The sequence below is a fragment of the Delphinus delphis genome, chromosome 11, assembly GCF_949987515.2.
Source record: "Delphinus delphis chromosome 11, mDelDel1.2, whole genome shotgun sequence".
Lineage (NCBI taxonomy): Eukaryota > Metazoa > Chordata > Mammalia > Artiodactyla > Delphinidae > Delphinus > Delphinus delphis.
This window is the reverse complement of record NC_082693.1, coordinates 49,356,266-49,378,582: the sequence shown is the minus strand read 5'-3', so window position 1 is coordinate 49,378,582 and position 22,317 is coordinate 49,356,266. Positions and strand designations below refer to the sequence as shown.

The 22,317-nt window shown below is 45.1% G+C and overlaps 1 protein-coding gene across 1 annotated transcript in view; it reads left to right on the top strand.

Annotated features, from left to right (window-relative positions):
* Window positions 1-22,317, top strand: part of PPM1H (protein phosphatase, Mg2+/Mn2+ dependent 1H) — a 263,040-nt gene that overhangs the window by 180,276 nt on the left and 60,447 nt on the right. The window contains exon 6 of the mRNA XM_060025145.1: window positions 13,690-13,808. Within this exon, the coding sequence (XP_059881128.1) occupies window positions 13,690-13,808 (119 nt within the window). The remainder of the gene's footprint in view (window positions 1-13,689; window positions 13,809-22,317) is intronic.

Here is a 22,317-nt window from a genome sequence, read left to right as displayed (position 1 = left end):
GGGCCCTTCAGACGGCTCTCTGGGTAATGTGAACTTTGTTCTGTAGATTCTTGGGCTGGGCGATTAATCAAGCAGGCTTGAGGTTTTGACTTGTTCACATGGAATGTGGCAGGTGTGCGATGGAGGGGTCAGGGGCCATGCACTTCTGCCCCAGCAGTCAGGGAGAGTTGATGATCCTACGAGTCACGACTAAGCCTTGCTTTTTTTCTCGCTGGGCTTTTTTTTTTTTTTTAACGTTTCCAGGGTGATTGAAATAAAATATTTAAGGGGGTCCACCAAGCTGGACAGAATGTTTTGATGGAGTCGATGCCCAGATAGGAGGGAAAGCGGTCTGGTTTGTGGGCGTTTCTCGGCAGCGTTTACTGCTCTGATGCTGCAGCTTCCAGGAAATCACCCCCGCGTTTACTTCGGGTGACAGCTAGAAATGGGTCTCCCTCTAGGGGGGACCTCTATAAGCCCCGAGGTGTGAGAGTAATGGCTTCCCCCTCCATTCTGCCTGGACATATTTATAAACTCTGATTTGATTACGTTAAGATGTGCTGGTATCATCAAACCTTCAAATGATGTACGTCTGTCCTTGTAGATAATCCAAGTCTGCAGCTGTTTATCATCAAGGGCAATGTACAGAAGAGATGAAAGTGGGTTTCAAATGCACATTTGATACACACAAGTGCAACATTATCTTAGGTGATTTCTTGCGGTGTCTTTGGAACTGCCTGCAGCCTTCTACACCAAGTCTGGTTTGATTTGTCTGCCGTTTCCCTAGTGCTGAGCTTGGAAAGGTTTCAAGGAGGACAGCATTGTACCTCTTGGCTCTCTGGGATTTTTCACGCTCAAGAGTTATCTCCCAAGAAGTATATTTCTTAAGCCTGAACCTGCTTTTAAGACAAGATGCTATCATTGGGAAGGGTCATATGTGCTAGTGAGTAAAAATGGCGCTGGCCTGCCACCTCGACGTGGCCCTTAACCTTGAGCAGGTTGTTAAGCCCGGGAGCCTGGCTGCAGTCACAGGGAGACAACTTCACCACTACTCTGCTTTGCCTGATGGCTGAGTCAGGGACAAATCCACTCCAGCCCCACCTCTCTCCCCATTTAACCCCCCTTTGCAAAACTGCATTTGAGTTTCAAAATCTTGAATTAAAAAAGACGGCAGGCTAGAGTGGTTGTTGACATTTTTCATGTTTACTATAGGTTCCATTGATCACACCAGCATCATGAAGAAGCCAGGAGAATTTTAGAGCATGAGATTGGCACTGCCCAGGCTTTCAGGGCAGAACTTATATGTGGCTGCCCTAGGAGCACTCCCTGGCTCCGGGAAGACTCTGAATACATTAGCCCTTATAACTGAACCTCGCCACTTCTAGAGCCTCATTTTGAAAATGAATATAAACGGATGTATTATTTATTCCAGGTTGGGAGAGGTCAGAAACTTAGCATGGAGGCATTCTAAACCTACTATGCAGACCTAAGAAAATGGATTCCACACAGCTGAACAAAATCATCATGAGAAGGAATCCCTACATTTTCTTTTTTTAAAAAAAATCAGTCTTTCTGCGCAGTTGCTATACATAAATGATCTTTAGACTCTAAAGCCCCTATCCCCCAAAGCATTCTGAGTAAAAAGTTGGGCACATAAAGCTGGAGCTGTCTGCCCATAGGGTCCCTTAAGAATTGATCTTAGTGTAAGGAAGCAAGATAATGTCATACATCCTTTAAATATATCAAAGTCAAATATGCTTTGAGAGAGGTAGACAGGATTCACTGAAGTTTATTAGGGCAAAAACTTAACTGTAAAATGCTTTCTGTGCTTCAGTTGCTTTATCTGAGAATTAGGGTAATTGCAGGACCCTCACAGGATCGGAATGAGGGTTAATGAGTTAATATTTGTAGTGCTTACAATAGGGCCTAGATCAGAGGCAAAATAAAATGTCTTAGCTTTCAAGTATAGCTATATGTGAACTTTTTCATGGCCGTCCTGTCATCGGGACTACTGTGGCCTTTTATAAAATTTCTCAATTCCATTTGCTTATGCAAAGAGATTGGAGATATGCAGGCATATCCTTTTTGCTGACCTGCGTTGTTCACTCTACAAATGAATGCCTTTCCCCAGATTTTTACTGGGGAAGAAAAAGCATTAGGCATATGAATATGGAAACCTTATATGTTTTATGTAAATGAACACTTTTTACCCCTTATTCTATACGTTAAACTGTCGTAGAGTTGACAGATTTTGGCAATTTTGTTTAATATCTCTATTTGTATTCCAGTTTCCATGTGACTCCTTTATCATAAGATCTCAATTTTACAATTTTAAAGTTGTTTTGGGGGCATGCTACTTCTCTGTGGCTGATGAGTGCAATCCCATGTCGAAATTTAAATGTGAACCTTCCTTGAGATCCACATAAACCAGACAGAACTTTATTTAATATCCAGTTCTGTAATAGCTTATATATGCAAGCTTGGTTTTTGCTACTTTGAGATTTTAAGGACAAATTAAGGCAGGGAGAATTTTTTAATGAAAGACTCCAACCCATATGTATTTAGGTCTCGGTCATTCCACGTTTCTTCTTCTTCTTCTTTTTTTTTTTTTTTTTTTTTTTAACCCAAACCAGAATATTCTCCTCTTGCACTGTACATCAGGCAGCCAGCCTTGGCTTTGGGAGAGCCATCTCCTTTGACTGTTCGTATGACCGTTAGTGATCACCAGTGGCTTGGCCGACTTTATTAATTTCATTTCATTTGTGACCTTAGACTTTCTATCAGGATAAATCATCTTGAAATGTAAGGCTTCCAAACCTCCTCTCATATAACCTGACAAAATTTTCTTTTCCCCCCTAAGGGCAAGAAAGAGGAGAGATTATTCAGTTTTTTAAAGGATGTCTATTGAACACTGAAAATCCTCATTTTGATAACTTGCTTTCACATACTGAGAGTTCTAAACATTTAAAGAATTAATTCATATAAAATTTTTCTAGGTAGATGACTTTACATTCCTCTTCTGGAATGTGACTTCTCATTTCATGCATGAGTATTCTGCCTTTCCATATTCTGCTGATGGGAGTGGAAATTGGAAAAACTGCTTCGAAAAAGGATTTGACCCAGCAATTTCACTCCTAGGTATATACCTAACAAAGTGTTTACCGCTGTTTACACCAAAGGACAAGAATGTGCATAGCAGCACTGTTTGTAAGAGCCCAAGCTGGAAACTATCCAAGTGCCATGGAGAGTAGAATGGATAAATAAACTGTTCAAACAGTAAATGCTGGAGAGGGTGTGGAGAGAAGGGAACCCTCTTGCACTGTTGGTGGGAATGTCAATTGATACAGCCACTACGGAGAACAGTATGGAGGTTCCTTAAAAAACTAAAAATAGAACTACCATATGACCCAGCAATCCCACTCCTGGGCATATATCCGGAAAAGATGAAAACTCTAATTCAAAAAAAGATACATGCACCCCAGAGTTCATACCAGCACTATTCCAGTAGCCAAGACACGGAAGCAACCTAAGTGCCCATCGACAAATGAATGGATTAAGAAGACGTGGTACATATATACAATGGATATCACGCAGCCATAAGAAAGAATGAAATAATGCCATTTGTAGCAACATGGATGGACCTAGAGATTATCATACTAAGTGAAGTAAATCAGGAAGAGAAAGAAAATATCACTTATATGTGAAATCTAAAAAAAGATACAAATAGACTTATTTACAAAACAGAAATAGATTCACAGACATAGAAAGGGTTACCAAAGGGGAAGTGGGGGAGAGGGATAAATCAGGAATTTGAGATTAACATATATACACTACTATATATAAAATAGATAAACAACAAGGTCCTACTGTACAGCACAGGGAACTATATTCAGTATCTTGTAATAACCTATAATGGAAAAGATTCTGAAAAAAAAAAAATATATATAACTTGTGGGCTTCCCTGGTGGCGCAGTGGTTGAGAATCTGCCTGCCAATGCAGGGGACACGGGTTCGAGCCCTGATCTGGGAAGATCCCACATGCAGCGGAGCAGCTAGGCCTGTGCACCACAACTACTGAGCCTGCATGTCTGGAGCTTGTGCTCCACAACAGGAGAGACTGCGACAGTGAGAGACCCGCGCACTGCGATGAAGAGTGGCCCCCGCTCGCCGCAACTAGAGAAAGCAACTAGAGAAAGCCCTCGCGCAGAAACGAAGACCCAACACAGCCAAAAATTAAAAAAAAAAAAAACAAAACTTATAAGCATAACAAATAAGATTAGACATCAAAAAAAAAACTGAATCACTTTGCTGTACACCTGAAACGCTGTAAATCAACTACAATAAAAAAATTAAAAAAAATTTAGAAACAATGAAGATCCTTTTCAGATTCGCTCTGCCCCCACTCTTTGTTCCTTACCCCTGAACGTAGCTCCATTTCCACCCATCCTGCCTTCCTCATTCTCCCCTGCTAATGCGTGAGCTCTAAGCGGAGGGGTCTCTTTTTTATATTTTGAATCCCTAACCCCTGGTGCCTACACCTGCAGGAGCTCATGTGTTAGTTGTGTGAATTCCATTGGTTGGGTACCCCAAAACCTGGGATAATCCCCTTATTGGCTGGCACTACTTATTGGCAAGCTGACCACAAAGCAGCAGAAGGAAAATTTATTAGAAGAAGGAAGCATTTTGTGTTCCCCAGCAGGCAATTTTGAGGAACCTTGGGAAGCACCGTCTCAGTGTCAGCAGGAAGCCTGGTACTCAGCCTCCTCCCAAGCCCAGTACATACGTATCCCTCCCTGGGATCTGGGTTCCTGCTTCTACTCCCTGTTTTCTCCCCGCCTTGCATCCCCAAGGTGCTCAAAGCTCTCCCCTAGCCCAGGATGGTGGGGCTCACGTCCATGTACTCTGGAGCGAGACAGACCTGGGTTCGGGGACGCACTCTGCTCTACTGAGAGGCTTCCTGAAAGGTCCCAGAAGGACTCTCTTCCTCTGGCTTGTCCCCTCCTAGGACGGCTCAATCCCTCTGTGACTCAGAGACTCTTACTGGGATGGGATGGTTGTGTATCTTCACAGTGCTGTGCTCACCTCCATCCCCTTCCCTTGAAGCTGGTTTCTGCCCAGAACTAGAGAGGAGAGCAGCCGGAAGAAGATGCTCAATCCTCCCGCCCCATCTCTGGTGTCCTGGCATTTCTTGACACAGCAGGTTACTCCAGCATCCTTTCCCTAGAGAAGATGCCTCTTCTTGTTCCTAGCCAGATGTAACCATGTCTGGAAATGTATTCTTACTAGCTGCCCAGACACTTAAGTGTCAAGGATATGTCCTACCCTCTTTTTTTTTTTTTTTTTTTTAGCAAACCTGTACTCTCCAGAGTCCTTAAAAGACTCTTGACCACCTGCCTTTGGTTTTGCGTGGGCAGTGGTTACCAGGCCTTTCCTCCCAGGTACCATTTGTGGTGCACACCTAAACTCCAGGTGTACCTCCACCCCTCTCCCTTCAGTTAGGAGCATTCAGTTATGCTTCCTTGAAGGAAAGCCTCAAAATTCAGGATAAAAATGAAGGTACAAAAAGAGGTCCAGTTTTTTGTTTTTTTTACATGCGGTGGGCCAGCACACTTTAAATTGGATTTTAGTATAAAACACATTTCTAGGTTTCTGGTTGGCATGCTTACCCAGTAGAGGAGAGACGTAATATAATTTAGTTCTTAGGACTGTAAAGTATCCTGGGGTTTTCAATGGTATGACTGCACCCACCTGCTTGTTGCTTTACAGGAAGGTATCTGTGAAATTATAAAAAGTTAACTAAATCCAAAATACGTAATGCATGTCCAAGATTGTTTTTGTGTGCCGTGGACCTAAGTTTTATCTTTTTCTAAAGATTGAAAGCTATGTTGTATTACTTTGTAAAGTTTCAATGATCACAATAGGTGATTGTGTAAAGCAGGTCAGAATGTTCTGTATTCATTCTTCCAGCAAATACTTATTTAGAGCCTTTACTGTGATCAGTGCTATGCTAGGCACTAAAGTGTAGCTGAGGTTTTAAAAATAATGAACATATTTAAGTGTAGCTGGTATTACTTGTGTCATCACGCAGATGTTTCTAACATACATATATCCAAATAGCATCATCAAAGAGAAAAAGCTAAAATATATCCAAGCATAGCGGATAAATAAGGAGGGTGTAGGAGAGTGTCCAGAATTTTCATTTTGCAGGTGGACATGGGACCTTAGATGTGTGCTTGCTCCCATTTTGGATATTGATCCCATTGAGGTCCACGTTTTTAATAGGCCAGCATCCCTAGGAGATGTGCCTTGGAAAGGGGCAGTCGTCATATACACATGTTTATGAGCTGCCCAGGTATGAGCAATGGAGTAAAATATGCCAGAATTGTCCGTGAATCCTACAAGTTTGGGGTCAGAAAATCATTGGATTTTATTGCTGAAAGGAACCTAACAAATTCCAGCTCCCACGTTTTGCAGACTCTAAAATTTGTGTGTGTTGCTTACACTGTATTATAAGTAAAATCGCTTTCGAGGCTCAAGATTCCAAAATGCTGACTTGAGCGATGCTTCCAGCAGGGCAGGCCAGCACTAGTGAAGTAACGCTAACCAGTCCATGTTATTTGAATGCTGGGCGGATCCTAAGAAATGTTTGAGTCCCCAAGTTGCTGGGCCACTCTGCTTCTGAGAACAAAATATCTGTGCTGGCCCATTGGGAAGCAGTGTGCTTCAGCATCTCCTGCATTGGAGCCAAGCCTCTGCCTGGGGTGGCGCTTTCCAATGATTTTAGCATTCCCTCAAACTATTGGAGTAAGAAGGGGCAGTTAAGCTCCTTTCAATAATTTTTTAAGACATAGTGTAATAACTGGGTTCTCAAAAAATAACAAATTTTAGAGTATTTTTAAAATGAAAGTAATCCATGTTCAATGGTAGAAATATTCATGAATATAGATAAATTAAAAAGAAAACCATCAGGTAATACTGTATAATATTTTCATGACTCTGAGTGTATGTACATATATAAACATGTATACATATAACAGCATATTATGGACTGAATGTATGTATCTCTCCCCTCACATTCGTATGTTGAAGCCCTAACTCCAATGTACTGAATTTGGAGATAGGGCCTTTACAGAAGTAATTAAGGTTAAATGAGGTCATAAGAGTGGGCCCTGATTTGATAGGATTAGTTTCCTGATAAGAAGAGATACCAGAAAGCTTGACTTCTCTCTCCACGAGAGCACAGAGGAAAGGCCTTGTGAGATGCAGCAAGAAGGCAGCAGTCTGCAAGCCAGGAAGAGAGCCCTCACCAGGCAGTGAATCTGCTGGCATCTTGATCTTAGACTTCTCAGACTCCAGGCTATGAGAAATAATTTTTTGTTGTTTTAAATCCCTCATTCTGTGGTATTTTGATATGACAGCCTGAGCTAAGATAGACTATGTAAACTTTCATGAGTATTACACAAAAAGATACACTAATAAGTGTGTCTTTTCCTCAGAAAACCAACAGGTATGTGTCCCATTATATTTTAGCATCTCATTCTTCGTTCATCAGCCACCTATTTGTTCTATTTGTACTTAGTTCTTGAGTTTTTTTGTTGTTGCTGTTGTTTTTTAACATCAATAACTCCATCAGGTCTGACAAATACAACAGGAGTGAGTATTGAAAACGTTGGTAAGAAGGAAACCTACAACTAGGATGCAGATGGTGATTTTTTTTTTTAACATCTTTATTGGAGTATAATTGCTTTAGAGTGGTGTGTTAGTTTCTGCTTTATAACAAAGTGAATCAGTTATACATACACATATTCCCCATACCTCTTCCCTCTTGCATCTCCCTCCCTCCCACCCTCCCCATCCCACCCCTCTAGGTGGTCACAAAGCACCGAGCTGGTCTCCCTGTGCTATGCGGCTGCTTCCCAGTAGCTATCTATTTTACATTTGGTAGTGTATATATGTCCATGCCACTCTCTCACTTTGTCCCAACTTACCCTTCCCCATCCCTGTATCCTCAAGTCTATTCTCTAGTAGGGTTGTGTCTTTATTCCCATCTTGCCCCAGGTTCTTCATGAGCATTTTTTTTTCTTTTTCTTTTTTTAGGTTCCATATATATGTGTTAGCATACGGTATTTGTTTTTCTCTTTCTGACTTACTTCACTCTGTATGACAGACTCTAGGTCCATCCACCTCACTACAAATAACTCAATTTCGTTTCTTTTTATGGGTGAGTAATATTCCATTGTATATATGTGCCACATCTTCTTTATCCATTCATCTGTTCATGGACACTTAGGTGTTTCCATGTCCTGGCTATTGTAAATAGAGCTGCAATGAACATTTTGGTACATGACTCTTTCTGAATTATGGTTTTCTCAGGGTATATACCCGGTAGTGGGATTGCTGGGTCGTATGGTAGTTATATTTTTAGTTTTCTAAGGAACCTCCATACTGTTCTCCATAGTGGCTGTATCAGTTTACATTCCCACCAACAGTGCAAGAGGGTTCCCTTTTCTCCACACCCTCTCCAGCATTTATTGTTTGTAGATTCTTTGATGATGGCCATTCTGACCAATGTGAGATGATATCTCATTGTAGTTTTGATTTTCATTTCTCTAATGATTAGTGATGTTGAGCATTCTTTCATTTGTTTGTTGGCATTTGTATATCTTCTTTGGAGAAATGTCTGTTTTGGTCTTCTGCCCATTTTTGGATTGGGTTGTTTAGTTTTTTGATATTGAGCCGCATGAGCTGCTTGTAAATTTTGGAGGTTAATCCTTTGTCAGTGGCTTCATTTGCAAATATTTTCTCCCATTCTGAGGGTTGTTTTTTTGTCTTGTTTATGGTTTCCTTTGCTATGCAAAAGCTCTTAAGTTTAATTAAGTCCCTTTTGTTTATTTTTGTTTTTATTTCCATTTCTCTAGGAGGTGGGCCAAAAAGAATCTTGCTGTGATTTATGTTATAGAGTGTACTGCCTATGTTTTCCTCTAAGAGTTTGATAGTGTCTGGCCTTACATTTAGGTGTTTAATCCATTTTGAGTTTATTTTTGTGTATGGTGATAGGGAGTGTTCTAATTTCATTCTTTTACATGTAGCTGTCCAGTTTTCCTAGCACCACTTATTGAAGAGGCTGTCTTTTCTCCATTGTATATTCTTGCCTCCCTTATCAAAGATAAGGTGACCATATGTGCATGGGTTTATCTCTGGGCTTTCTATCCTGTTCCATTGATCTATGTTTCTGTTTTTGTGCCAGTACCATACTGTCTTGATTACTGTAGCTTTGTAGTATAGTCTGAAGTCAGGGAGCCTGATTCCTCCAGCTCCGTTTTTCTTTCTCAAGATTGCTTTGGCTATTCGGGGTCTTTTGTGTTTCCATACAAAGTGTGAAATTTTTTGTTCTAGTTCTGTGAAAAATGCCAGTGGTAGTTTGCTAGGGATTGCATTGAATCTGTAGGTTGCTTTGGGTACTATAGTCATTTTCACAATGTTGATTCTTCCAATCCAAGAACATGGTATATTTCTCCCTCTGTTTGTATCGTCTTTAATTTCTTTCATCAGTGTCTTATAGGTTTCTGCATACAGGTCTTTTGTCTCCTGAGGTAGGTTTATTACTAGATATTTTATTCTTTTTGTTGCAGTGGTAAATTAGAGTGTTTTCTTAATTTCGCTTTCAGATTTTTCATCATTAATGTATAGGAATGCAAAAGATTTCTGTGAATTAATTTTGTATCCTGCTACTTTACCACAGATGGTGACTTTAAAGCAGTGTAAAAATATGTCATGGCGGGATATGTCCTAGGTACACATGGAATACACATGCATTCTGTGGTGGGCCTGATTGTAATGGAAAATGTGTCATGTAAGATGTGAAATGTGCTGTGGCAACCAGCCAGAGGAAGAAAAATACCACAAAGAGAGAGAAATCCAAGGATGTGACATCCGTATCAATGGGGGATGAATATCACAGTAATTCCTCAGAGCTAGGGCACGCTTTTTCCTCTTACCTTTTGACATACTTGAAGTTGGGATATTTTACAGTTGATTGTTGCTGTCAGCCAGGTGGCAGGCATGACATGGCTGTCATCTCCTAAGCATGAGCAAACATCAAAAGAGCAGCACCAAAACTTCAGGACTGGCATCCAGCAGCTTGAAGGAAAACCCTGCAGACAGAAGTGAAGCACTTTTTGGATGCAACTAGTCGTGCAGAGGGGCTTGGGGAGGAGTGACCAGACTTGCTCAGCCACATTCCCAAAGTGGGAGTCAGAAGCAAGCGGGCTCTGGAAGGTTGCAAAGCTGGCTTCTGTCTTGCAGTTCTTCTGTGGGTTGTTTAAGAAATGCTGCATGACCAACACACCCCTGAAACACAGCCCGCTCTTGTGTGGAAAATCACGAACACGGGATGATTCAGAGTTGGAAAGCAATGAGTGCCATTGGATTCTAAATGTGAAAACGTTTTGGAACAATCTTAACCGATTCACTTCACTTATATATTCCTTCCTAAATATGCACAATAGTGATAGATAATAGAATTTTGTCTACATCTAAAGGAGTTCTTTCAAAAATAATAAAAGTTTGAAGTGGGAAAGAAAGCACTGTGCATCGTTTAATTGGCACCTTTTTTTGCCCTTCCTTAGAGGTAACGAAATAATGGCGCATCTAATAAAGGGCATCTTAGAACTGATGAAATACGGTAGCCTGTTGTTACAAGGGGGGAAGCAGGAGTTTTGTTGAGACCCTGAAAGGCTCTGCATGTGAAGGGGCAATGGATGTCACAGGTGACACACGGTTCAAGGCCCCTTTGAGGCTGCCCATCCCCAGAAGGAGGGGCGAGGTGGCCCCTGCAGACAGCAAGCTGCTGGGGAGTTCCCAGCTACCCTGCAGACTTCTCCTGGTACAACTGCCCAGGCAAATGTATTCCAGGAGAAAGGGCACGAGGGTACAAAATGTACTTAGGAATGGCCTTTGCATCCTAACCTATGTGTTATGTAATGTATATGTGTACCTATGTTTATACACATGCATACTCATTTATGTATACATGTATGTCCTATATAGATCTGTGTATATATATAACACGATTCACGTAAGCTCATACACTTGCACACTCACAGACGCATTGTTTGATATGCAGTTTTTCACAAATAGATCAGCTCATTCTGTGTAATTACATACTCTGTATGACACCTTTGTATGTGATTGCACAGAATTCTTTTGTGTGGATTTATGCTGGTGTAATCACTCGTATCATTAAATGATTTCTTCTCGCTGCTTGAGGAGCATCGTCATGGCCAGGTTGTGTGCAGATCTGTAACTTTTTGTTAACTGGATCGTCATGGGTGCCTGTTTGTGGTTCACACTTCGCATGGATCACAGGCCTGTTGTTGCCCACTTACCGTGTTTCGTAAATGTGTGCAGGTTAAAGGGCCAACATAAGGGTTAAGATGGGGGTTATGGGTTTGATATGAAGCTTCAGCTCTAGAACCACCCATTCCTGGCTGATAGCCTTGGGCTAGGTGTCTTAACCTCTCTGGACCTTAGTTTCCTCCTTTGTAAATTGAATCTATGACATGTGCTTTGTAGGATTGTTGAGGTAATAACATAAGGTGTATCGAGTGCCTGACACATGGTAACCTCTAAATCAGTGTCACTCCAGCTTGGAGGGCGGGGGGGGGGGGGGGTAGACAAAAACGCCATGTTAATTCAGTCCCAAAGTTCTGAGAGATGATCGAGGGTGCATAAAAATGCTGCTGTTATTGACTGTTAATGCCTCTGGTCCTTAGTTTTCACGGGTGGACCAAAATAAAGGCGAGGCATAGAATGGTATCTGCTCTGTAAGTACGTCTGGCTTTGTGGGCATGACTTGTGCAGTTGCCCAGGGCCCTGCACTTGGTTTAATGCTCTGCTGTCACCTTCTTGGAATTTTTAATTTTGAATAGAGCCTCAGTATTTTCCTTGTGCCCTGGGCCCCACAGATTAGGTAGCCAGTCCCGCCCATAAGGTTGGCGTGGGTGTGCGATGAGAGCTCAAGAAATACTTACTGTAGTACTCAGGATGTAATAGGGCTCCATGATTACTAGAGGGCTAAATTATTTTCTTTTTACGAGCAGAGGCAGTCATGATAAGTGCACTGTAGATGTCATTTCCTTTCATTGTTAGAACAGTATGAGATAAATCTTCAGTTAATCTCGATGTACAGGTAAAGAGACTGAGGCCCAAGCACTTAAATCACCCACTAAAATCACACAGCTTATAAATTCAGAGCTTGATTCAAACCCAAAGTTTCTCCCAAAGCCTACCCCATTGACCTGCGCTATGAATATCAGTTCCCTCCCTCCCCCCTCCCCCTCCCCCTCCCTCCTCCCCCACTCCCTCCCCAAGGAACTTCTCTGTAAAACCCAGTGTTTAAGTGTTCTTGATACCCATAGGCAGCCCAAGCCTCATCCCCAGCAGAGGTTTCAGGGCCCCTCGAAGATGATCCAGAATTCCCCTCTGACCTGGAACCTGCTGGTTACAGCAGACAGGACAGCCCCTCTTCTCATTCTCAGTCCTGTCCCATCCTGTCCCCAAAGCCTGCCCAGCATCACTGGCTCGGAGTTTTTGGCTGGTCCAATCTGACAGCCTGGGGACAGTTCAGCTTGATGCGCTTAGCTGCTGACGGCTACCATCCAGCTGAGACCTCCAGACCACCATGAGAATCAGTGGGAGATTTGCCAGCGTCAGGTCCTGGGGGAAAGAGGCTGTGGGAGATGCCTTTTTTCAGGAGACCGAGGATATGGCCATCTGTCCTATGGCAGGGAGCCCTGGCTGTCCTACGGTGCCAGGCCGTGATTTGCTCCACCCACTCTTTTCCCTGCCAGAAAGAGAAGAGAGAGAGAGAAGATCCATTCCAGTACACTGCTAATAAGCAGGTATATGGCTTGGTGTGGGACGGCTCCGGGGCAGGTCTGCTTACAGTGTGTGGCCTCTGAGCAGGGAAGTCCATACCTGAGCATTTCATCTCTTGGGTAACTGGATTTGAATTTTGAGTGTGACAATGCGACTGTTTGTTGTTTCAAAGCAATTCCCTAAGTGGCTGTTTGCTCAAGACTTTTGTAGTGTGAACAGAGATTTGGGGGAGGGGAAGAAGCCATCTGTTCTGGAACAGTCTTCCAATTACATGATCAAATTACTGCAGAGCAAAATGGAGGGAGTCCAACAGAAAGTTCCTGTCTGGTGCATCCAGTCCCAACCCGCTCCGCTCTCTCAGGCCATTGTGTTGACATGGAGACCCACATGCAGCTTTCAGAGGCCAGGCCCAATAACTAGGCGTACAAATAGCAGGCCAGCAGAGAAAGCCAAGGAGGAGAGAGTCAGGGGGAGCTTTCCTACCTCCTCACCGTGCCATTCAGCCCAAGTGAAACCATCTTGAATTTGAATTAAAAAGTGAACCTTTTCCTTGCTTGAGAGATACACGTCTTTGATTACCATTAGTTTTATCATCTCCAATGAAAAAGTCACATTCCTTTATAAATTAGATTCATGATTTTTATTTGTTGATATTCTATTTGTATTTAGAGTCTTCAATCTATTTATGTCCCTTAAAATTTGAGAACTGTGTTCTTGTTTCTGAAATGTGGGCTGTCTCAATTTGCAAAAACATCCTTGGGTCTTATTTTTTCCTCTAAATATGTGTGGGTTTTTTTTTTTTTTTTCCTTTTCTTTTCTTTTTGCTATTAGGCATTCATGCAGCCTCACTTGCTGGGAAATGAGTTCACACATTTGGAGTTTCCAAGGAGAGTACAGAGAAAGGAACTTGGGAAGAAGATGCTCTACAGGGATTTTAATATGACAGGCTGGTAAGAACACGCCTCCCTCTGCCTTGGCACTGCTGCAGCGTGTGTGAAGGAAGCGCCACTCCCGCACTTTGGATCAGGAGGTGCAGCCAGAGACCTGGGTTTGTGGGGAAGGAAAAGGGGCTACGCCCACTTCTGCTGCTTTCGCCTGGGCGCCAGTTCTCCCATCTGGGTGTTGGTTTGCTTTTCTGCACTCTGAGGCCCTCCTTGGGGACACTAGACCCACGAAGCTGATGTAATTCCTCACTTCATACAGAACAAGCGTTGGGGGGCTTTTAAAAACACATTAGACTTGGGTTTTTAGGTTAGGGTTACTGAAGAGGTAGCGGGGCTCAGAGGAATGAACCAGAGCTCTGTTTGGCCAGACCAGTTTAGATGTGAATCATAACTCTGACCTTTCTGAATAGGCAAAGTTGGATAAACTACTTAACCCCTATGAGTGCCATTTCCCATGAATAAAGTGAAAAGAATACTCTTTGAAGGGTGATTGTAAGCACCAGAGGTAATGAGCTGTCTTCATGATTTCATCACATTCATATCGAAATAAGAACTCGTGGCAAGGGGCATCTTATTCCCCAAACACACCGATATAGGGCACCAAAACCGTTTGTGTGTGTCAGTAGCCAGCACTGACTAAGACCTCATCGGTTTCTTCCAACTGAAAAACAGATATGATGATAAAGTACTTAAATCTCATAGGGTTGGTGTAAGGATGAAATGAGAGAGCAGTGCCCGGCACAAGGAAGTGTGGGTGAAGATTTGCTCTAGGCCCTGCGATCTTGACCAGGGAGGCTCCTGCCACGCTGGAGGTCAGCAGAAGGAAACAGTGGCCTCTTTCCTCACCACGTCCCCAACACAGGTGACAAAGTCAATTCCACTATCTCTTCTTCTTTGACCGGAATAGCTATAACAGATGGTCACAGCCCAAATTCCCATGGTGATGACTTCTAGGCTGGGAATCTACTCCTAGGGTACGTACTGTCTTAAAGAGACAGTCGAGCCACTCGGGAGGATCAGAGGCTGATCTAAGGCACGTCCGGTTGTCCTTTGCCATCTGAAGAGAAGGTCCTCACCAGTATCCTCTCTTCTTCTAGAAAAGGGTCAGCAAGTTACGGCCTGAGAGCCAAATTCCACCCCCACCCCTTTCGTAAATAAGTTTTAAAAGTACAGCCACGCTCATTTGTTTATGTTTGATCTGTCACTACCTTCACACGACAGCAGGGCAGTTGAGTGGTTGCAGCAGAGCCTAAAATATTTACCCCTGCTCTAAAACGTGATCGGATTTATCGGAAAGGGTTCACCATATTTGCGGCTCTGAGTTCTGCAGTTTTGTTGCCCCAGACTGGGTTTTCTCGCAAATTCATTTTTATTCAGTCAGCAAAGTCAGCACTCCTTACAGAAAAGTTTAAGGTGAGGGATTGTGTAATTCAGAAAACCGTGGCAGAGTTTGGTCTGGTTTTTGTAGAATTTGGAAAGATGGAAGGAAAGGCATCCCAGGGTAGGAACGCACGTGGCTGTAAACACAAACCAAAAGAGCAGATCTAAGAGACAGCGCGGGAAATGGCCAAAATTGGGGGGGTGGGGGGGAGCGGCTGTGGGAAATTAGGCTGAGTTGGTACCGAGGGAATGTATCAGAATATGGGAAGCCGGGCAGAGACCTTAGGATTTACTGTGGGAGGCTGCACGTCACTCTTGTGTGTTTCGGCGGAGAATGAAATGATGAGAGCGATGTTGTAGGAAGCTTGCTGTAAGAGGAGTTTGAAGGAGACTGACCAGGAGAGAAAGCAGATTCAGGTACCCAGAGAAAAACTGTCACAGCAATATGTACGTGAGATCCCTAGAGCCAAATAGAGGGCTGGAAGCAGAAAGCAGAGAAGGCACGGAAATGAACAAGAAACCAGATGACTTAGGCCGAGGGATGAATGTAAGAGGTAAGTCATCCATTACTCGAATTATACTAGTGTGTAAGCCCCCTGTGGGGCAGCCCAGTGCCTCGTCCTGTGCCCGACATGTAGTCGACAGGCCGTGTTTGTTTATTGGATGAAAGGAAGAAGAGCGCGCTCCACGGAAGTTGATGGGGGGCAGGCCGACGTGTAGGTGGTCAGTGGGAAGGGTAGGAATGAAGAGAGCCTGCACACGAGCCATGGTGCGCTCGAGGCAAGGCCGTTTGTATGTTTTTTCTATGCCAAAAAGGCAAATGAGATCTCAGCAGTCAAAACCAACTTGGTAAACAAATGGCTAAAGGTTACCCCTTTTTACAGTTTTTTAAAATGCAGTTAAGTTCAGGGATTAGATTACATCCAATGGTATACACACACAGTTACTCTCTCTTTTGCTCTCTCTCTCAGGTACGTGCACACAAACACACATTAGCAGGGTCTTCAGCGAGTAAATAGCCCATAAACGGGCTCTCTGTAATGGTACGGAACTCCACAGAAGGTACCGAATTAACTGAGAAGCCAAGACTAAGAATGGCTTCAGTCAGACATGATTTGCTCATTTGTTGCAGCAAAGTTCCCTGCATGGCTGTTGGCTCACAGCTTCGGCTGCGAGCAGAGATTGATGTACGTCTTAGTGTATTTCCTATCTGTTGTTACTTATGATTTGAAAGTGATGCTTAAGGAAAAGGAGAGCTGTTTACATCTTTGTTGGAAGAAGTTGGGAAGTTTAAAGACAATTTAGACCCCTGCCTATGTAAACTCCACCCCCCCGCCCCCCTCCCAACTTTAATGAGTTCTTTTAAAAAATGTGTTTTTTTTGTTTGTTTCTTTGGTTTTTTGCGGTACGCGGGCCTCTCACTGCTGTGGCCTCCCCGCCGCGGAGCACAGGCTCCGGACGCACAGGCTCAGCGGCCATGGCTCACAGGCCCAGCCGCTCCACGGCATGTGAGATCCTCCCGGACCGGGGCACGAACCCGTATCCCCTGCATCGGCAGGTGGACTCTCAACCACTGCGCCTCCAGGGGAGCCCTAAAAAATGTTTTTAACCTCTAACAGAAAACCTCAAATCTAGCAGTTATTTTTTAGGACTGAAGAAACATGGGCTCCCAATTTCCTACCTGTCTGATTTGTGTATAGAGAGAGAAGGGCTGGCAAATGGATCAGCAGGGTCCCTTTTCCCACAAAAGCCTCCAATTACTACCAAGCTGTTGGGATTGGTTGAAGGTGGACTGGTGAGTATTGGCAGTGTGTCACGCTCAAGGAGACAGATAAGTCCTTACCTCGTCCCTCCTTTACGTTTCTTGCCTTCCGAATTAGCCTTGGCCTGTGAGCTTGTGTCTCTGAAACCTTTCTAACAAATAGGGGTTCACCTATTGCCAACTGTTGAACCCTTGTAGCAAAGACCTAGTTGTGGAAATGTTTATCTGCCTGCTTGTCCCCCACTAATCGTGGGGCTAGCTGACAGTGAGTGGGAGAGCTAAGGGCCAGGCACTGTGATGAGACCTTTACAGGACTCTTCATGTTGAACAATCCTAGGAACTAGGTACATTTTACAGATGAGGAAACTGAGGCACAGGGGCCGAGTTGCTCAAGGTCACACAACTAGTGAGAGGAGAAGCCAGTCTGTGACCCCAAACAGCCTCCCTTCAGGCTGAACTGCCCAATGCCCAGTGATTCCTCCTCCCTTGTTCCATTTTGCAGCTGAGCAAATCGAGGCTCAGAGGGGATTAAGTGGTTTACTCAGCTTCCACTAGTGCAAAAATGTCAGAATGACCCAGGTTTCTGACTTTTAGCCCGGGGCTCTTTCTGATACAATGCATCAACTTTTTTTTTTTTTTTTCCGGGTAAGATCAGACATAATTATTCAGTTCTGAGCTGCGATGGAAGTTTAAGCAGGGGACCTCCATCTACCAGGATCAGTGTCTCCTTGACAGCCCTTTAGAGGACAAGAGGATGGAATGAGGCATTTCAGGAGCTGCTGAGGTAGTAACTTTTCTACTTCCCAGTCTGACCTGATGGACCATCGGCCAAAGTAAACAGTGATGCTTCCCACTCGTCACTAAAGTCTGTGCGTGGACCGGGGCCACGTGGTGATGATGGGGAAGATCCCCGAAGAACCGAATCTCCTTTACTTAGGAAAATTGATCGCTCTCATTAGAGCAGCACCCTGCCAGCTTTCTGCGGTGTGTCTGCAGCCGGGAGGCAGTGAGGGGGAGGGCGTGGGCTCTGGGAAGCCTCTCATAATTAAGGATGAGTCTGTTGCCTCCTGACGGGGATCGTTTCTCTCCCCCACCCTCACGCTTTCTCGGAGACTGTGGAGCAGCTTGGCAGGCCCAGGTTGCACAGAGGACGAAAGGTTATCGCCACCAGGACCTTCCTAATGAAATCCGTCTCTCACCTGGCTCCTAACCCTGACCCTTTCCCAGCCTGCTCAGGTAGTTTACACAGTGGCTTGATTCACAAAGGCATTTTCTAACAGCGCCCCCAGTGCTGAGCTGGTCCCTGACGCATCCCAGCTCTCGCTTTCTGTGCCTGGTGTCATTGGTCCTGGCGCCAGAGCTCTGGTCTTGGACTCGGCGCGAGCCGCTGCCCTTCCTCCTGGGCCCTTTGTGTGGAGCTGCTGTTGCAGGATGCACACTAGCTGGCGTTACGAGCAGAGCGTCCAGACCCACGGCCCTCTGAGCCGTCTCAGGCCATAATTTGCTGGCAGGCGTCTGTGTTACCGGGCTGAAACAACAGATTCTCACAGCTGGCTTTGTGGCACCAAGTCCCTGCTCCTGTGACCGCTGGTGATTTCGCTTTCTCGTGAAGGATCTGCGTTCTTCGTGCTCTGTGTCCAGCCGCGTGGGGTGATGAGCAAGCCAGAGCCCCGGCAGGACAAGGGAGGGCGCTGTAACTTCACCCCTGGCATCAGGCCAGATTCTCCAGCAGCTGTTCCTGGGCTGATGGGATTTGTTGAGAGCGAGGGCCAACAACGACGAGAAGTCCATCGTGTGAATGCAAGATTGCTTCCAGATGGTTCTGGTTAAGAGGAAAGTACACCAGAATTCTTTCTTTAAGCAGAGCCTTTTTTAACATTTACAATGGTCTCGTTTCAGGGGCAGGCTGGACCAGTAACTTGAGATTGCATGGCTTACTTAGGAAGGAGAGTACTGCCTTGGGAGATAAGCTCCCTGGATACTGCTCCCGGCTCTGCCAAGGTTCTGGGGCCTTGGGCCAATCCTAGGCCTAGGTCTCTCGTTTGATAAAATACTTTCTTTGCCCTTCACTGCCAACCTCCGTGTCTGGTGGCGGGAGGGCTTTGCTCTGCTTTTCAGAGCTTCTGGGAAAGACAGATTCCATCAGGAAAATTCCAGTGATGGTAACCTTTCATTTTTATCTCTTGCAGCCCTTAACTCTTTATGATTCTAGCTTGATGACACATCAGGGTAATTGTTCCCTCTTGTCTTTCCCCTGAAACTAAGAGCAAATCAGAGGCTTTTCCCCTGGGAACAGAGTGGGGTCCACCACCATTTTCTCCTTTTAGCATTCGCTACTTTTATGAAGGCAAAGGAAAGCTTTTCTATTCTGTGTCCACTCCAGCCGAGTGGCCACTAGCCGCTTGTGGCCATTTAAATGTAAATTAGTTAAAATTAAGTAATAGTAAAAATTCATTTCCCAAGTCACACCAGCCACATCTCAGTTGCTCAGGAGCCGCATGTGGCTCGTGACTACTGAAGTGGACATTGCAGATATAGATTTCCATCATCACAAAAAGTCCTAGCAGATGGCAATGCAGTCTAGATAATGGAAGAATGCGGGTCTAACTGGTGAGGGACGGTGCCAGGAGCTGTCTGTAACTGAACAACCCAACAGCAAAGAGTTAAAAAAAAAAAAAAGCTGAGCCTGGATGGGGAGAACGGAACGGTGTGGCCACGTGTTGTGGCTTCTGGCCCCGCTACAGAGTCCAAAAGTGGGGGATGGGCTTTCCTCTCCTTTTGAGATCTTCAGGGGTATAAGTCATTGTGTTTAGGGATGACGGTCTGCAGCGATCACTCACTGGCGAGCCTGCTGGCCAGCCTGAAGGAAGACCCGTTCCATCTGCCCTGGTCAGTAACACACCTCCCTCCTCCAGCCGCTCCCCGCCACCTCCTGGACCGTGCCAGCTTTCGGCGCTTTTATTCATCTTGCTTTTCCTTTCACTTCTTGAAGAGTATTCCAGACCCCGAGGATCGGAGAAAAAAGCAACTTCCCTTGCAACCCTTTCCTTTCTGTTCGGGGTGACCTTTATTCTCAGTCTGCAGCCTGGAGCCCAGCTCAGGGTTGAGCACTGCAGTCCCACAGCATTGGGCTTCTTACCAACCATCCAAACATCTTCTGGAGAGAAACTCACTGGAAGCAGCCTCCCAGCATGAGTCTGGAGCTGCTGGGTCGAGTTTCACAAATAACGTAGATACGCCTTCTGTCTTATTTTTTATTGCTCTTTTCAATGCCCTCTGACAGTGCGTTCAGGCAGGCTGACAGGGAAGGGGATAAGCAGATTGAGAAATGCCACAGAATGCTTTATGAAGCCAGCTCCAGAGCTATACCCGCATTTAATATAAATTGATTTATTGAATCAAGCACAGAAGCCCTGTTACAGAAACCCCAGGCTTTATCCTCTGGAGGACCACCTAATAAAGCAGCCCCAACGGACACTCCTCATTAGCTTTTCCACGGATCCCCAGGCAGATTTTAAAGGGACAGTGTCCCTCCTTTGGGCTGACTTTATATGTTGGCCACGCCTGTGGGTCTAATTAGCTGAGCATTATTAGTCTTACTAGGAAAGCCTGCATTGTCTAGCAGCTTGACTTTTGAGTTTTAAGGAGTAATTGGAAAATTCAAACCTCTTCCTCTTCTTGATTTTAATCACCTCTAACCCAGTCTTTGGAAATTTACCTGCAGATGGCCCTGATGCCCATCGTTGAGGCACGGAAGGAATTTTCCGGTCCCTCCTCGGTGTAAATCCTGACGTTAGTGTTGGGCCGCAGACCTCACCGAGGAGGCCTTTTCTACTCACCGGAGAAATAGCACATTTTAATTTTATAATTACTTCACGAGAAAGCAGGCCATTCCCGAGTTAAACCTGGGATTAATTTCCTCCTAGCAACTTGTATTTTCAAATTTAATGATTATGGGCCACCGTGGCTGCAGCCTGATTACTGAAAGCAATCTGGAAATCTGACTTTGTGGAGAGAAGAGGGGCTTGGGTGGCATTTCAGAGAATTTTAACCCCAAACCTCAGTAGATTGTAGTAGATGGGGATTGGCCAGAACAGGAATTACGTGCCTGAGAAGTCCCTGTGTTCCCAGCTCCGCTGGGGCCCGGGCTGAAGGCCGAGCCGGTCAGCCTCACGTCAGGAGGGTCCGCTCCCGGGCTCCCAGAGCAGCGATGATGAATGGTTATTTGCGAGGTGCATGTTCTGCATCTTTTCAAGATTTGCGGCTCTGGCTGTAGGAACGGCAGGGAGGAAAGCCGGCCCTGCTGCGTGCAGCACATCTCCCGACAGTGATAAATGACTCCTTGCTCCCCGCCCTCCTCCCTGCCGCCCTGCCCATGAGGCCAGGAGAGGCTGAGAGATCTTTGCAAATGGTTGGAAACCAAGACACGCGTTGTCGGGCCGCAGAGAGGAGAAAGAAAAGAGCTGCCCAACCAGCTCGCTCCCTGCTGGTCGTCCACTCACCCTTTACACACTCCTACGCCTCTCTCTGCTTTAATGATAAGTGTAAGTGTGTTGTTCCTAAAGTGGCCAAACTGCTTCCAAGCTTTTCCTTCCTCCTCAGACCCTGTGAACAGTCACACACTTATCTGTGCCCCTTCATATACCTCTGAGAAGCGGGATCTCTGCCGCTTCTCCGCAGTGATCATTGCTTGGGGTTGTCCAGTATATGGGTGGGAGCAACTTAGCTCTCCCAGTCACCTGGGGAAGTTTTAGGGTGTCAAGTGCTTGCCCAAATCCCTGTTAAAATAGCCAGTGTCCTTTTAGCCAAGGAACCCCAGGACCCACTTGTTTTTATATTTGACACGCCTTTACTGTACATCTGAGGCATGTTAGACATTGCCTCGTGGTTAAGAACAAGGGATGTGGAGCCAGACCGCCTGGCGGGGACAGTCCCCAGGTGTGGCTGGGACACATCGCGTTGCCTCTCTCTGTCTCAGTTTCCCCGTATGTAAATGGGGCTAATGGCCGAGCGTATTAATCAGATGGCATGAGTTAGTCTGGTTGATCGCATTGACCGGAGCCTGGCATGGAGTAAGTGCTGTGTGTGTCTGATAATAGAATCATTAGACGTTATGGAGGTTGGAAGGGCCAACAAGATCTGACCCTTGCCTCGGGAGGTTTACGGCCTAATAGTATGTGTCGAGATGCTTGTTTCTCAATTGTAATGAGAGGCTAAAAACCTAAAGGAAAAAGGAAGGCAGTTTAGAGAAGCAAGAGACTGAAGATCAGGGAGTGCTGGCCACTTCCGCTGGGCAGGTCTGTCCGACAGCTGCTGTGCCAACTTCTTATCTATAAGAGACCCCCCCACCTCAGTACAGTCGGAAACCCCTCT